General features: G+C 34.1%; 2 protein-coding genes across 2 annotated transcripts; both read right to left on the minus strand.

The window, feature by feature from the left end:
- Positions 1–1,427: 1,427 nt before the first annotated feature.
- LOC118051348 (DNA excision repair protein ERCC-1) lies at positions 1,428–4,739 on the minus strand. Its single transcript, XM_035061955.2, has 9 exons — positions 4,443–4,739; positions 4,217–4,337; positions 3,827–3,930; positions 3,296–3,395; positions 3,053–3,129; positions 2,662–2,761; positions 2,473–2,544; positions 2,280–2,348; positions 1,428–2,111 (listed from the first exon to the last, which is right to left on the minus strand). The coding sequence occupies exons 1-9, from the start codon at positions 4,703–4,705 to the stop codon at positions 1,794–1,796; spliced, it is 1,224 nt and encodes a 407-aa protein (XP_034917846.1). The 5' UTR covers positions 4,706–4,739; the 3' UTR covers positions 1,428–1,793.
- A 2,233-nt stretch (positions 4,740–6,972) lies between these two features.
- LOC118051456 (E3 ubiquitin-protein ligase ATL6) lies at positions 6,973–8,560 on the minus strand. Its single transcript, XM_035062112.2, has one exon. It carries the CDS (start codon positions 8,366–8,368, stop codon positions 7,211–7,213), a length of 1,158 nt encoding a protein of 385 aa, XP_034918003.1. The 5' UTR covers positions 8,369–8,560; the 3' UTR covers positions 6,973–7,210.
- Between the last annotated feature and the right edge of the window lie 6,108 nt (positions 8,561–14,668).

Here is a 14,668-nt window from a genome sequence, read left to right on the forward strand (position 1 = left end):
GTATGATATGAAGTGATATAGAAACCACTCAAGTTCTTCAAGCAAGGCTATTCATTGAAAAGGTAAAAACTGTGATACATCATACAGATTGTAGTGAATAGAGGAAGTTTTAACAAGCTGACATGCTGCTTTTGGTTAAATTATGATGCCAGTGGATGTTCGTTCCTCTGGACCCAACTAGTCTAGATTTATGGAAGCTGGCAAAGGACACGAGCTTTGGGAGAGAAACAGGGTGGCCATAGTGTGAAAAAATCGCAAGCAAGTGAAAAGTGTTATGTAGCCTACTAAAAAAAGTTCAGACAGAACAAAAATGGGGTGGCACCACCATTAAAGCTCCCATGTGAGTGTCTTAAATGGAAGTCAAAAGGGGCACCAGAGGAGAATGCTCAAAGGGCTGAGCTGCCTAGAAGTATGGCAAGGACATGCCGTTAAGGATGACCATTGTATGGTAATGTTAACGAACTTGTTCATAAAGTCAGCAGCAAAGTTCAATGTTACATTGGTCCATCATTTTCATAATTCCATGTGCATTAGTTGAAGCAATGTTCTAAACTGAAGCTTAATGGAAAAGTAAAACAAATTCAACTTGTGTATATATTATCATAATTATAAGATCCGATCATGCTAATGGCTCAGTTCAAAGTATGATTTATGGGTTGAGTGAGTCTATCCATGGATTATCATATTAATCTGAATTTATTTGATTTTTTATTTAATAAAACAATGTTGGTTTAAACAATTGTTTTAAATAAAACTGAAATATCTTTTTGGAAAAATAAAAGGTGTTGATAAGATAACTTGAGTTGTGGATAAACTTGCATGGCCACTCGGATTTAATTGGCCAGATTCAAAAAAAGAAAAAAAAACAAGCCACATGATCGACCTACTAGGCATGGCAGCTTTGATAACTATGTATGATATGCATTAACTTCGTTGAACATTTACCTCCAAGGTCATTGTCCCGGATACAGGCCAAAACTGTACCATATGTTCAGCAACTGACCTTCCATCTTCGCAAAAATCGAGAAAGAATGTCTAAGGTTGTCAATGCACTATTTATCACATCCAGATTTGCTTCTACTAGTATGGATCCTGGTGTTATGCCAGTAAATAACTTCAGAGAAACTACTTCCTGCTCTTTTATCCTCCATACATTTCAATTAAAACCTGCATGCCCTCCAATATCAATACAGACGTGCTTGTGGCCTGTTCCTGCTGAGGTGGAAATGAACTACAATAATTTTATTCCAACCACCTTTTTCAGGACCACCAAAACTGCACAATGGGGCCTTGAAAGCAGAAACTAAAATAATAGTCTCCTTACAAAAACTCGAAAAGAAATACTTGGCAGTTTTTTGTATCCATTTTGCGGGTGCCATTCAAGGGAAATTGTTACATGAACATTTCACCTGTGGTCATTTTGCAGCTTAAAAAGGGAAGAGGTGTACTAACTCTCTTTTTTTGGAGAAAGGAAGTCAATTGTCAACAGGTATAGAATCATTCCAATTCAAAGCACTCTACATATATACAGACGAGGCTACACTTTAACCTGAAGAGTTTCTAATCCCCTTAACAAAATCATCAGATGGAAGTAGGTAGGTTAAGACTTAAGAATGTTAACATTCAACAACACCTGATATGCAGCGGAAAGAAGACTCTTTCCGGAGCATGAGATAAGAATGTAGTGCTGCTAAAATTCATATACTTGGAACATCTTTCCAATGACACAAACAAACAAATATTTCCCATCTCAAGGAAACCGATGTTAGAAGTGAGGATTAATCTGCGGCCCCTTAACCAGAGGTTTTCCCAGTTTCAGCTTCCAAGTCAATGGCAGTACTTGTTTCTCCGACCTTTTCTCCTTGGAATTTCTTATTACCCAATTTATTAGCAGCACACTTTGCAAATGCAGAAGATAGGGCTGACTTGACAGTTAATTCTGGTTCTTTCTTCCTACGTTTGTTTGCATTTGCTTCTTCCATCTCCATTTCTGCAACTTCATTGACTGAGGAAGGTTCAGTGTCTTTCTGGACTGGGGTCTGTGGAACAACAGGGTGGCTTGAAACTACACGCTTGAATGGTTCATGAAAAGTATCATACAAGCGTTTCACCTGATCCATCAAATATATGGATGCACATAAGGGTAACAAATAAAACCAATCAAACATTTAATGCTTCACTAAAAGTTGCTAGCCAACAACAGTCTTGTATACAATCAATTGAAGAATATTAAGGGTTATGAGCCTCAAGATAACATAGTACAAGAACCCATGATATACCTTGCGCTCTCCTATTCCCGGGCAACGAGCTAGATCTTCCATGGATGCATCCATGATATTAGAAAGAGACTGCAAAAGGAGGAAAATCAGCTAACAGAGGAATATATACTAACAAATAAACAACTAGCACATACTATCCAGAGCAAGATAAACAACTAGCCACATACTATCTAGGGCAAGATCAATGGCATACCCCAAATGTAGATCCAAGTGTTACCACATCTGTCTTGTTAACACGTCGAACAGTTGTGAGAGCATGGTGTAGCTGCATTAAAACAAAGAAAAAATTCAGTTTAACCAGTTCAAAGAGTGAATACTAAAAAGCAAATTTGTTCAGATTCATTGATTGATTGCTGATAGGAGACCAATAACAGGTTGTTACCCGAGATGAATAGTCAGTATCCATTTGGCCCTGAATAAGGTCTGCAGGCTTGTTTTCATACATTTTTATAGTCTCCAAGTAGCGACCACATTCCTCCAAGCTAGAAAAAACAATACCAAACAAGTTCGTCAAGGACAATCATTTCAAGGCCCTTACTGCAAGAGGACAAGTCCACTTGCAATATTGGTCCAACTCTATTAACGAAGTCAACAAAATCAAGTTGCAGATATAAAGAAAGAAAAATAAGTAGAGCAAACCATTATAAATTCTGCACAATCTCACTAGATACAAAACACAAGGAAAGATCAATGGAAACATGAGTAGCCTCAGACAAATTGAGTATAAAGACTATTTAAAATATAACCCATTTGCATTGGAATATGCAGCGCACCTCCAAGCACATAATAGTGTACAATCATGAAGCAGAGCTGTTTTTGTGACTTCAAGTAAAGGCTTAACTACATCCTCCTGAAATCAATGAGAACAATGATCAGTGTTGAACTCTTTAATACATGCAACAAACTGCCACAGTTCACTTTCCTCGTGGAAACCAGGCTTTGTTTTGCATACTAAATAAGCAGAGTAGTGGCTTTAGAAGGCATGAGAAACTCATTGCATGGAAAGAGCAGCTTACCACATCAACATGGCATAGAACAACACGAAGCTTGCAGTTCTTTTGTAGCTCTCTTATACGGTAATATAGGTAGTCTGGATGGAGTAAATGATATCGAAGACTGCATCAAATCATCAAATTGCAAATTCTCAAAGTTAGCTTGTGGTAGGAATAAACAATGACGAAGACATGCAATACATTAATGGTTAATAGAGTTACAAATTTGGTTATGCTCAAGAATATTTTCTGGTGTTGTTGTATATCTCACACTTGAAAATGGTAAACGAGATATAGATATCAAAAGAGTAAAGCCTATAGAAAATCGGTAACTAACTTGGGAACTAGACTAGATCTCGGTACTTACATCAGTATGGAGAATAATAAAAATCAACATCATCAAGGCAGCTATTTTAAAGAATAAGAACAATTTTCTAGCTTTACCTTCAACCCAGTATAGTAACAAGTTAAAAATCAAATAATTAAAAAGCAGCCAAGAACTCAAATTCATACATTTGCAATGAGAAACAGGACAGAAGGAGAGGAAGATCGAACCTTAGATAAAGAGCACATGAGCTCTGTCCAAGCAAATAGTCACAAACAACATCCGCAAAAGCCCACTTTACATTCCTAATATGTTTAAGCAAGGGGTTTCCCTTCTGCGCAATGACTAGGCAAACTTAAATCCAGGCCAATCTATGGAAGTACAGTTCAACAAAATCTAAATCATCACTCACTATGAAACTCAGTAAAGCACGAAACTTGAGACACAATTCTTGTTCAAAAAAATTGTACAGGAAAACAGGAGTACTAAAATAACCAAGAACGAATCAAAAAGCTAATGCATGACTTCCAAAGACAGCCTCTTAAAAACTTTGATAATTCCCATGCCAATATTGCAACCGAAATTTATAAAAATGTCTTAAAACATAAGTAAACCTTCACCTGTCTATGACTAACAAGAATAGCATTGCGACTCTGATTATTTTGCACTGAAGATGAAGCCACTCCACCACCAAAAGAAGCAGCAGGAGCTGATGCCAATGGAGATGGTGAAACCTTTTCACTGTTTTCATCCAAAAATAAAAACTTTATCACAAAAAGTCTCCTCAAAATTAAAAAGAACAATCCCAGAACAGAAAACAAAAGAAAACCCATTAATATAAAGTACCTCGTGGTTGCAGAACTACTAGGCCCATGTTCAGATTTTGAAGGTGGAGGAGGAGGAGGAGAGTAGAATTCAGAGTTTTTAATAAAGGAGAAAGCTTGAGAGAAAGTTTGTGATGGCTTCAATAATGAAGATTCTTGTGTTTGTGTAGGTTTAACTTGAGAGCTTTCAATTACTTCTTGGTAGGATGGTATTTGTATCAGTACTTTTTTGTTTTGGTTTGATGAATTTGTGTTTTGCTCTTCTCCTCTTTCTTCTCTCTCCATCTTTGATTACCGATTGTTTGTTTCTCGGGAAAATTTAAACAAGAAAGAGAATTTTGCCATAGAATGATAGACTAGGCCTAAAAACCGGGCCATTGGGCTCTACCATTAGATTCTAAGCCCACAGTTTCTAGGCCTGAGTTCTAGGCTTAGTTGATTCAAACAGCCGACATGTCGTTGATAGGTGACTTTGACCTAGGGTTCACTTTCCACTGGACATTGCTCTTAAAGGGTCAAGATTGGCCTGCCTTGAGTGATCGGCAGCTCTGTTTTACCAGCAATTCTAGCGGCCATCAAGAGGGAACAGTCAATTGGCGGATGCAACACATTACAAAGGTTGTTATAGAGTGTTCAGAAGTGTATTTATAGTTATTTTTTAAAAATTATTTTTAAAATCAGCATATTAAAATAATTAAAAATATTTAAAAAAAATAATTAAAAAATAATATTTTTTTTATTTTTTTCAAAATATTTTTAAAATATAAAAATAAATAGGTTCTAAATAAATAAGGGTTTTAAGTTTCTATTGCATTCAATAAAATAAAATAAGATATTACTGGAAAAATAAAAAATTAAAATGAGATTTGACCGCGCGCTTTGCGTATTATCAAAGGAAATGAAATCTTGGTAGACTTGAACTTGGAGTTTATATCACAATATTTTCATCATATATATATATATATATATATAAATTAGTATGATTTTACATATTATCATTAATATGTATATGCTTATATTATTCAAAAGACTCATGCTCGATTTGTTAAGGTGGCACTTAATTTGATGCTAAAGAAAACTCTTCTTCTCTAAAGTTTAGACCACTAAGGGAAAACTCCATAGGAATTGCTTCAAGAGTGAAGAATATTGGCATAATGATTGATTCTTTGAAATCAAAGATAAAGCTGTTTGGTGAAAAAAAAACACAGAAAAAGAGTCTGATCACCAAACTTTCTCAGTGCCAAGATCAAGTTCAAGAAGCAATGCAACAGTCTCAAGTCACAAACAACTTAGGTTCGTTGCACAAATATTAGGCAGCAAAACAAATTAGTCACTGTTCCTTGTCAATGGCAATTGGCAAGTGCTTATAATCTCCATGATCACAGCCCCAGATTGACCGTCATAAAGCTTGGAAAGACTTTCTATATTTCTAGAAGACTGACCATTTGACCTGGGTAGTATCCCACAAATGGCTGACCAAGTCGCTGGAGCTCGTGCGGGCTCTGATATTTGGTAACTTTAGTTATTTTTTTTTTTGTTTTTATTAATGTGAATATGTACCAGTTTATATGTATCTCGATTGAATTTACTAATCTTAAAATTAAAGATTATATAAACCTCTAATGATCCTAAAAGAACTTAAACTCGTGATCATTGAGAAACAAATTCAAAATCTAATCAGTTGAACTATTTCTCATGGTTAACTTTAGTCATTCTTGATAAGAGGCTTGGATCCTCAAAACTTAGCTAAGGGAAAGTGATAATGAATAAGGACCAAGCATAGTTATGAACTTCTGAAATTGAGTTTCTTTAATTTGATCAAAATAATATTATTTATGGGCACTGAAATGGACAAATAACTCTTCAGAATTCAGCATGTTTGGCCCATGTTCGATATTACTATCCCTTAGCTAAGTTCTGGTGCGATGAACTCTTTGACCATCTATTCATTTTCTCCACACCAAAAAACAACACCAATTAGATTCTTTAAAAATTTGCAAGATAATTAATTTATCAGTGAATTTATTTTTTAAAAATTACTAATTTAAATCTCACAAACCTCAAGATTATTAGAAATTTATATAATCATTAATTTTAAAGACTTGTGAAATTAATCGAAGCACACACAAATTAACTTCAAAATCTACATTAGTCTAAAAAAAAAAATTGCAAGAGCAGGTGAGAGATCATGCGATCAGATATGGGATTATTTGTAATAATCACTCATAAATCTAGTAAACCTTCTTAATAATCAATGCCTGCAAAACCCAATTCAAGATTCCGGATAGTAAATCAAGTGAATTAACTCTGTCGATTTAAGTTTTGAATTTTTTTCTTAAAACAAGATCTTGAAACAATATTGTTATGACCTAGTTTAAATCTCGAGCTAACAGGCTACAGAGTTGACTTGGTAGGTTAAGTCTTTTAATTTAGTCTGAAATTGCATTTGCTTATGGGCACAAAATTGCTGAAAAAAAAAGAGGAATGACCATTGCCTAAAACTAGGAGGGTCCTTCCACGAAATGTCTAGTAACTAAATCATGGCAAAAGTCTAAACCAGCAAGCAATATCGCTTTGATTGTTTGGCAAAAAATCCCATGATTTTTTTAACTTACATTTGGACAAAAAATTATATAAAAAAATTAGAGGGCCGTTATCTCAATTTGACTTGACCCCTTCCATTTTGACGATCCTATATTATATTACACAATTTATAAAAACAAATAATAATATATATATATATATATATATATATATATATATAAAGTAGGCAAACAGGACACTGCCCTACTAAACCAGCGGTCTGCTCGATTCACCCGCATTCGGTCCAACCTGTCTAGATGAATCCCCTTGGTTGCCATTAGCAGCCACTCTTGGTGACCTAACCGATGACGAAGCTCTCGATAGAAATGACGACGCTCTTGCTAGAAATGACGGGTTCCGACTAAAAACCCACCGGTCCGACCTTGCTTCTTGGTCCAGTTTCTCAAGTCGCTTATAATTTAACACCTTCCTAGGACTCCCTTCACCAACTCCGTTCTTGTTGCCCTTCACCGAACTTCCTTGTCTGGACAACACCACCATACTCATCGCCCGGTTCAACTTCCGGTTCATCACTTGTTTCCTAACCTCAACTGGCAATCTCAAAGTAAACCGATCGGTATTCTCTCCTGGTTGAACCACGGAATGTCCGGTCGAATGTGACCTGGTAAACCTCAATGGCCTACCCGATCTCGATCCACGTGTCCGGTTCCTGTTCAAAGTTTTAACCACACTCGCATCCATAACCTCAGGCTCCGGTCCAACCACTTCCACATTAGCATTCCCATTTTCTGGCTCGTCCATCACTGCCCCATTTTGGGCCTCCAGGTCCAGCTCGGGGTCGCGCGACTCACCGAGTTGAGGGACCGAGTCAGCAGGCTTGGTCAAATCAGCTCTGCAGACAGGACAGGTAGTGTGAGACTCCAACCAAGCACCGATGCAATCAGGATGGAACACGTGGTCACAATTAGGAATCAAACGCAGCGTTTCATCCTCTTCAAATTCGTTTAAACAAACGGCGCATTCTAACGTGCCTTTACCAATCTTCAAGCCTTTCACGACCGAGTAAATTAACGTGGGAAACGTCTCGATAACGGCAGGATCAAGCCCACGCGAGGCGGCGACGCGTCGAGAGAGTCCGCCCATACCCTGCGGCCGGATACTCCCGTTGCCATTGGCTTCGCTGCAATGGCGGATGTAGATTGAAAAGAACCCCATGATGAAGAGTACGGCTATCAAAACGACAATGATTATGGCCATCGATGGAGTCACCCGCGCGTAGTTGTACGACTGCCCGTCGTTCGAGTTGGTGCTTTGGGAAACGACACCATGAGGTGTTGACAGGATGAAGAGAACTAAGAGGGGGAGGATCATGTGTGTGAACCTGTAAGAATCCATGATGCACATGCAGAAGAAATCAAACAACCTTAAATAAAAAAGTGATGATCAGACAGGAAGTTGTATAGTTAAGTTCAGTTTAGTTCGAGGCTTTTTATGTTTTTGAGAGTGCTCCAGGTAGGGCACGGTGTGAAGAACAGAAATGGAGAGAGAGGGTTATGGCTATGATGGGGTTTATAAATGAGGGAGGGAAGGAGCATGCTGGGGGTTGAAGGAGAAAATGCCGTGTAGAGCAAGAGAGGAAGACTATCAAAGAGTTGTGGGGTCCAGTGTTTTGATGTGCGGTGGTGATGCAAGGGATTTGGTCAGACATGGTGAGCCCGCGTGGACAAGCGTGTTTGCTTAGAAGTTTCCGGAGAAAGAAATAATTGTTTTGATGAAAGAATTTGTTAATGAGAGAATAATATAAAATTATATTTAAAAATTTTATATGATTTGTCCAGTTATTGGATTAAATTGTTTTTTAATATTATTTTAAATTTTTCTATTAAATGATTATAAATTTTATTATTTAATTAATAATATAAGATGATATGAATTTATATAAATTTTAAGTTTAAAATTTTTTTATTTAAGAAGATTTGTTAAAGAATAATATAAAATTATATTTAATTAGTGATTTTTAGTGATTAATAATTATATGATAAATTTTTTTTAATTAGGATTTGACTTGGTATTAATTTTTCTCACATTTATATTAAGACATAATAATAATTAATTAAAACTAGAGAGAATTTAGAGAGAGAAACGATAACAAAAATAATAACCATAGTAATTTATTTTTATGTTGTAACCATCTCTATATACTAGATGAATTTTGAGATATATACATTGTTATTTATCTTTCTTATCTTTATACTTCAGAGCTTCATCGATTGAAGGGGGGGGGAATTCTTGTTTAATGCTCAATCTTTCGATTACTCTTTATTTGGTAGTTTTAAATTAATTAAGTTGCCACGAAATTGTGATTATTTATTTATGTTTGCAAAGACACGACAACAATAAAGAATATGGTGCATTTTTTCGGCTGCTCCGAATCATTTTTATTTTGTTATGTATTGCCAAACTTTGAAGTGGAGGCTGGGATCTTCTCATATAAAGTTGTTCCTCCTCTTAAAAAATAAGATCCCATGTTATAATCTCTCTTTCTAATCATACGAAAAGGAAAAAAAAAGTTAGACGTTTAGCTTTTAAAGCATAGTTTTTGGAACTAAACACTTGTCTCATTTAATTTAGCATTTAGATTATTGAGTTATTAGATTAACTCGTAAATTATTAAATCAATTCGAATATATTGTTTTATTTAAAATAATATTATTTTATTTTTTTTTAATTTTTAGTCTACATTGGCTAGATTTAATCATGTTTAAATCGAGTTCGAACAAATCAAATACATTACGTGTCAACTGTTTAATTATTTAGATTTAGTAAATGAATGTAAATAATATATCAAAATAAAATCAGGTTTAAATCAAGTTTTAAATCATCAAGTTAAATTGTTAGGCTAAACTAGATTTAACAACTATGTTATATAAAGGATATTTAATTTTGATTAGATTAATCCACTGCTAAATTAGTCAAAAGCTGTACAAATTAGGTAAAAGATATTCTTTGTTATCAAAAGAAAACTCGATTAATCCACTACTAAATTCCTAATCAATTGCCACACATTCCAGTTCTTCGGCTGCATGGACTGCCATATTGATCTCATTTCCATTAGAATATTAAGCTTGTAGGCAAAATATACAACCCTGACAACTTTACATAATCCATGTGATATTTCCACGCACAACATTAGTGTGATTTTGATTTTTTCTGATTTTATATATGATGATATACTGAAAGTCCAATTAGCCGATTTTAGAGAAATTTGTAATTAATCAATTCATTCTAGTAATTTTTTTTAATCAAAGTGATTGATAGTTTGTACTTGGTGTTTAGTAGACCAATATAACTTATGATTAATACCTTAAAAAATTCTTATAAATATAGAGATTCTAAAAAAATTTAAATAAAAATGAAGCTGAATACATTTTTATTATAGTGTGTTTGATATTGAGATGTAAAGCAATACAACTCCGCTAAAAACTTTAAAAAATTACACCATGTATTTTTTTATCTAGTATTTTCTTAATAAATACTAACAAAATATTGGTTGACTTCGAACAATTGATAAGTTTCAAGATTGCAAACTCCAACATGTGATCGGCAATTTCACAATAAAAGTCATGTATGGCAATGGATTCTTGGTTAGGTGAAGTCATTAAATACAAGGGTCAAATATATCGCATGTAGCTCAACAAACATCACTCATCGGCCGAAAGCATTTTTGACTTTGTGGCCCAAATTCTGCACAGATTTATGTCAATGACTGTATCATGGCATCATACCAGCATCAGAGGGCTACCAAAGTACCACGTGAAAGATGTATTGTACAAGGTATTGATCTTCCTTCTTCTAGATAAAGAAGATGATTCTTCGACGACGACGTATGGTGGTCAAGAATTCTCGAGGATCGTTGAGTTGCGAGAAGGAAAGTGCACGTCGGCATCGAGACCTGTACAAGCCCCAGTTGCAGTCAAACAATGGGCGCTGAGATTCGTAGCAGGGCCGCCATGGCTGGACCACATTTACTGTTACGCTCTCTGACTATTCATGGCAGTGTCCTCGTCTCGAGGTTTCCTTTTTTTAGTTATAGCTGGGGTCCAAGTCACCAAACAAAACAAAAGCACTCCTATCCCTTTACAATCTATTGAAAATGGAAAAAGAAGCAACTTGTACAATCATGTATTTTAGTTCATAATTATTATAATTATTATGCCCATTTTAACGAGTTGACTTTTGAAATTAATGAATAAAAACACGGTACAAACTAGATTTTAAATTAAATAAAAAATATTAATTCAACTAATTTGATTCATAAACAAGTTAGTCCATAATATAATCAAACCCTATCCAAACCTGGCTTGATGAATCTACACAATAATATTATTATAGTTCATGTTGTTGTTGGCAATTCCACAAACTAATTATATATACACACACACAACATAAAAGTTTAAGTAGATAAATGGCATTTTTTCCCGTTAATACATTTGATACGATCCAGGTAAGGTCAAATTCGGACTTTGACGTAAAATACGCAACTATCCAGTTTTACAAAAATAGTCCTATCATTGGATCCTGAAATTATACGTGGGCTCCTGACATGTTTTCGTACCTTAGGTTAAAATATCATGTCAATCGGAGTTCGGCAAGGCATCCAAAACACGGGTCAACCTGTATGATATTTACTTTCTTTTGACTTGTGGACTTTCTATTTGCTAGAATTCTTTTTCTAAAAGGATGCGGCAGCTTAAATCTCTAGTTCTAGGTTTTCAAGTATGATGAATTTCATTCTTCTTAGCAATGCAATACGATGACTTGTATTATTTTCTCGAATATTTTTAGGAATGTATTAGTTTGACGAAGACTTTTTTTTTTTTGGTGGCATGTGACATGGTACTTGCGCTTCTCTTCTATTTCAGAATCTGGGCAAGTAGGAGTACGGAGGCAGTCTTGAAGAAATGTTGGCAGAGATTCCATCTTCTTGCTTCCGAACGCGTTCCTTGCATCAACTTTCTTGGGCGATGTCAAGATAGTCTAAGTCAAGCACTCATCGTCCATTATTTCTTCGATGTTTCCTAGCAAAAGTAATTAATACCTAAATTAATGGAGAACGAAAATGCCTGCTGATTGCCACATCAACACACAGATTCACATTGAAAGGCACCTCAGCAAGCATGCCTTTTTTTTTGTTTCCTTTTTTTATTAACAGTGGCCTGGCTTGTCAACTTTTGCTGCCATATCTAAATAAAAAATTGGGTTATATAATTGTATAATATTAAGTACTGATTTTCTTGATTAATTAATTGTGACACACCCCGTTTAAACTATTTCTTGGTTCTTTGGTAACCGTGTATAATGAATTATTTTGTTTTTATGTTTTAAAAATATTTTTTAAAAATTAAAATTTTTTATTTTATTTTTTTAAATTAATATTTTTTAGTTTTTTAGATTATTTTAATGCATTGATGTTAAAAATAATTTTTACAAAATAAAAAAATTATTTTAATATTTAAAAAAAAAACACTTTAAAAAAACAACTATAACTACACTTCTAAACATCCCCTTATCTGTGTGAATTAAAAGGGTGTTAGGAAATGTAATAGAGATTGCAGTTTAAAATAATTTTTATTTAGAAATATATCAAAATCATATTGTTTTTATTTTTTAAAAATTATTTTTGACATCAACACATCAAAATAATTTTAAAATATAAAAAAATAATTTTAAAAAACAACCATAACTACACTTCTAAACATCCTTTTATCTGATATGAAATTAAAAGGGTGTTAGGAAATGTGGTATAGATTGTAGTTCAAATTAAATTTTGCTCGGAAATATATCAAAATAATATTTTTTATTTTTTAAAAATTATTTTTAACATCTACACATCAAAATAATTTGAAAATATAAAAAATTAATTTAAAATATTAAATATTAAATTTTTAAAAAACATTGGTATCAACGCGTTTTCAAAAATTGCTATTAGGATACCATGATGACAGGTTCTAGAGTTAACAATTAAGGTCAAAATTGAAAATTCAGCACAAATATAGCATCATGCATGATACAATAAAAAGTTGACTTTTCAGGATAAGATAGTTGAGTTTTGATTTTCAACTTTTCAACATTCAAGTTTTTTCCTTGACTTCTACACCACCTCTCTAACTTACTCAAGGACAAAAAAAATGCAATGTCTCTAACAAAAAGGATTACCATCCAGCATTATTTCATCAAGCATGCTGATTTTTTACCCCAGCACTAAAGAATAAAGTTGATTTTAATTATTCAGTTGAAGAAATTCTATGATTTGAATATACTATACTTGCAATATTGATAAATAAATATAAAAAAATAATTTTTTAACTGGAAATATATTCTCATCATTTTTCATAGAATTGAGTCAAGTCAATTATTTTAAATAATAGTAATTATGGAAAAAGTTTCGTGGTAGTTAAGAAATAACCAATGATATTTTATTAATTTTTTTTATATTTAAAAAAAAACAAACACAAAAAAAATTACATAACCAACCAAAAGTGATGAGAATATCCACACCTATGATTTTTCTCTTTTATTTCTCTTTATTATTATTTTTAGAGTGGATGTATTAAATAACTAATAGCATGAAACTAGTTATTCTGTTCTCTGGACACCATAAAATATCTCGCAGTTATAACTCAGTTTCTTTATTTCTTACGCATCTATCTGCAGGAAAACTCGGAATCTGTCTATCTATTTTTTGGTGAAAAATCTTTGGCATTCAGGTTGAACCTGCTTTTCAGAAAAATTTTAAATTTTTTTTTGTTAAAATTGAGTGTTGTTTGTACTTTTTGGATCGTTTTGATGTGCTGATATCAAAAATGATTTTTAAAAAATAAAAAAACATTATTTGCATGCTTTTCGGCACGAAAAGCTATTTGAAAAGCAACCGCTACTACACTTCCAAACACCTTTTTAAATCGAGGTTGTCCCTCAGCCACGCTATTCCATTCGTGCAACCGTGGTGTTCAACTGTCCGGATAACATAAATTTGAAGACCAAACTCATGGGAACCATCCCCACCTATCTCTCGTTTTCTTTGTCGTAGACAACGTATAGTAGTAATACATGGAATGTTCCATGCTCACCTTTCGTTTCCATGGAAGTCACGAAGCAGCTGGTCCAAATTAAAGCCTGGATTTGGGAAAGATTATGACCTTTGAACAGAAACGTCTGCCTTACAAAAAGGAATCCAACTCCCCTGACATCGTGTTCAAACTCCAATCTTTATGGCGACAAATCAACAAAATCATACGTCAAAGAACTGACCGGGGACATTTATATCTTGGTTGCAATGGATCTTGTGGTGCCTTTAAATGCTTGTTGGGCCGATTGCAATAGAACAAGATGAGGCCCAACAAGCATTTAAAGAACTCTGGTGCCTTTACAAAAAGGAAGGTTGGCAAAGTGCAGTGAAAAGTAGAAATTTATGGTTAATTGAAAGAAAACGCTCTCCTTTTCGTTCTTGAAGTGTGGAGATAAGGTGATAGAACTTGAAGGAAGGAAAACGCCATATCTTGACCTCATTCTTGATTCTTTTACGCCAGGAAAAACAGGGTGAAAAGTGGTCACATAATAAAACTTGAAGCCCCTTGATTCTTGGTACATAATTAGAGTTTTGTTTTAGCTTGACCCAGCTAGCTCTGTAATATTTGAGTCCAA

This window comes from Populus alba, chromosome 5 (assembly GCF_005239225.2).
Source record: "Populus alba chromosome 5, ASM523922v2, whole genome shotgun sequence".
Lineage (NCBI taxonomy): Eukaryota > Viridiplantae > Streptophyta > Magnoliopsida > Malpighiales > Salicaceae > Populus > Populus alba.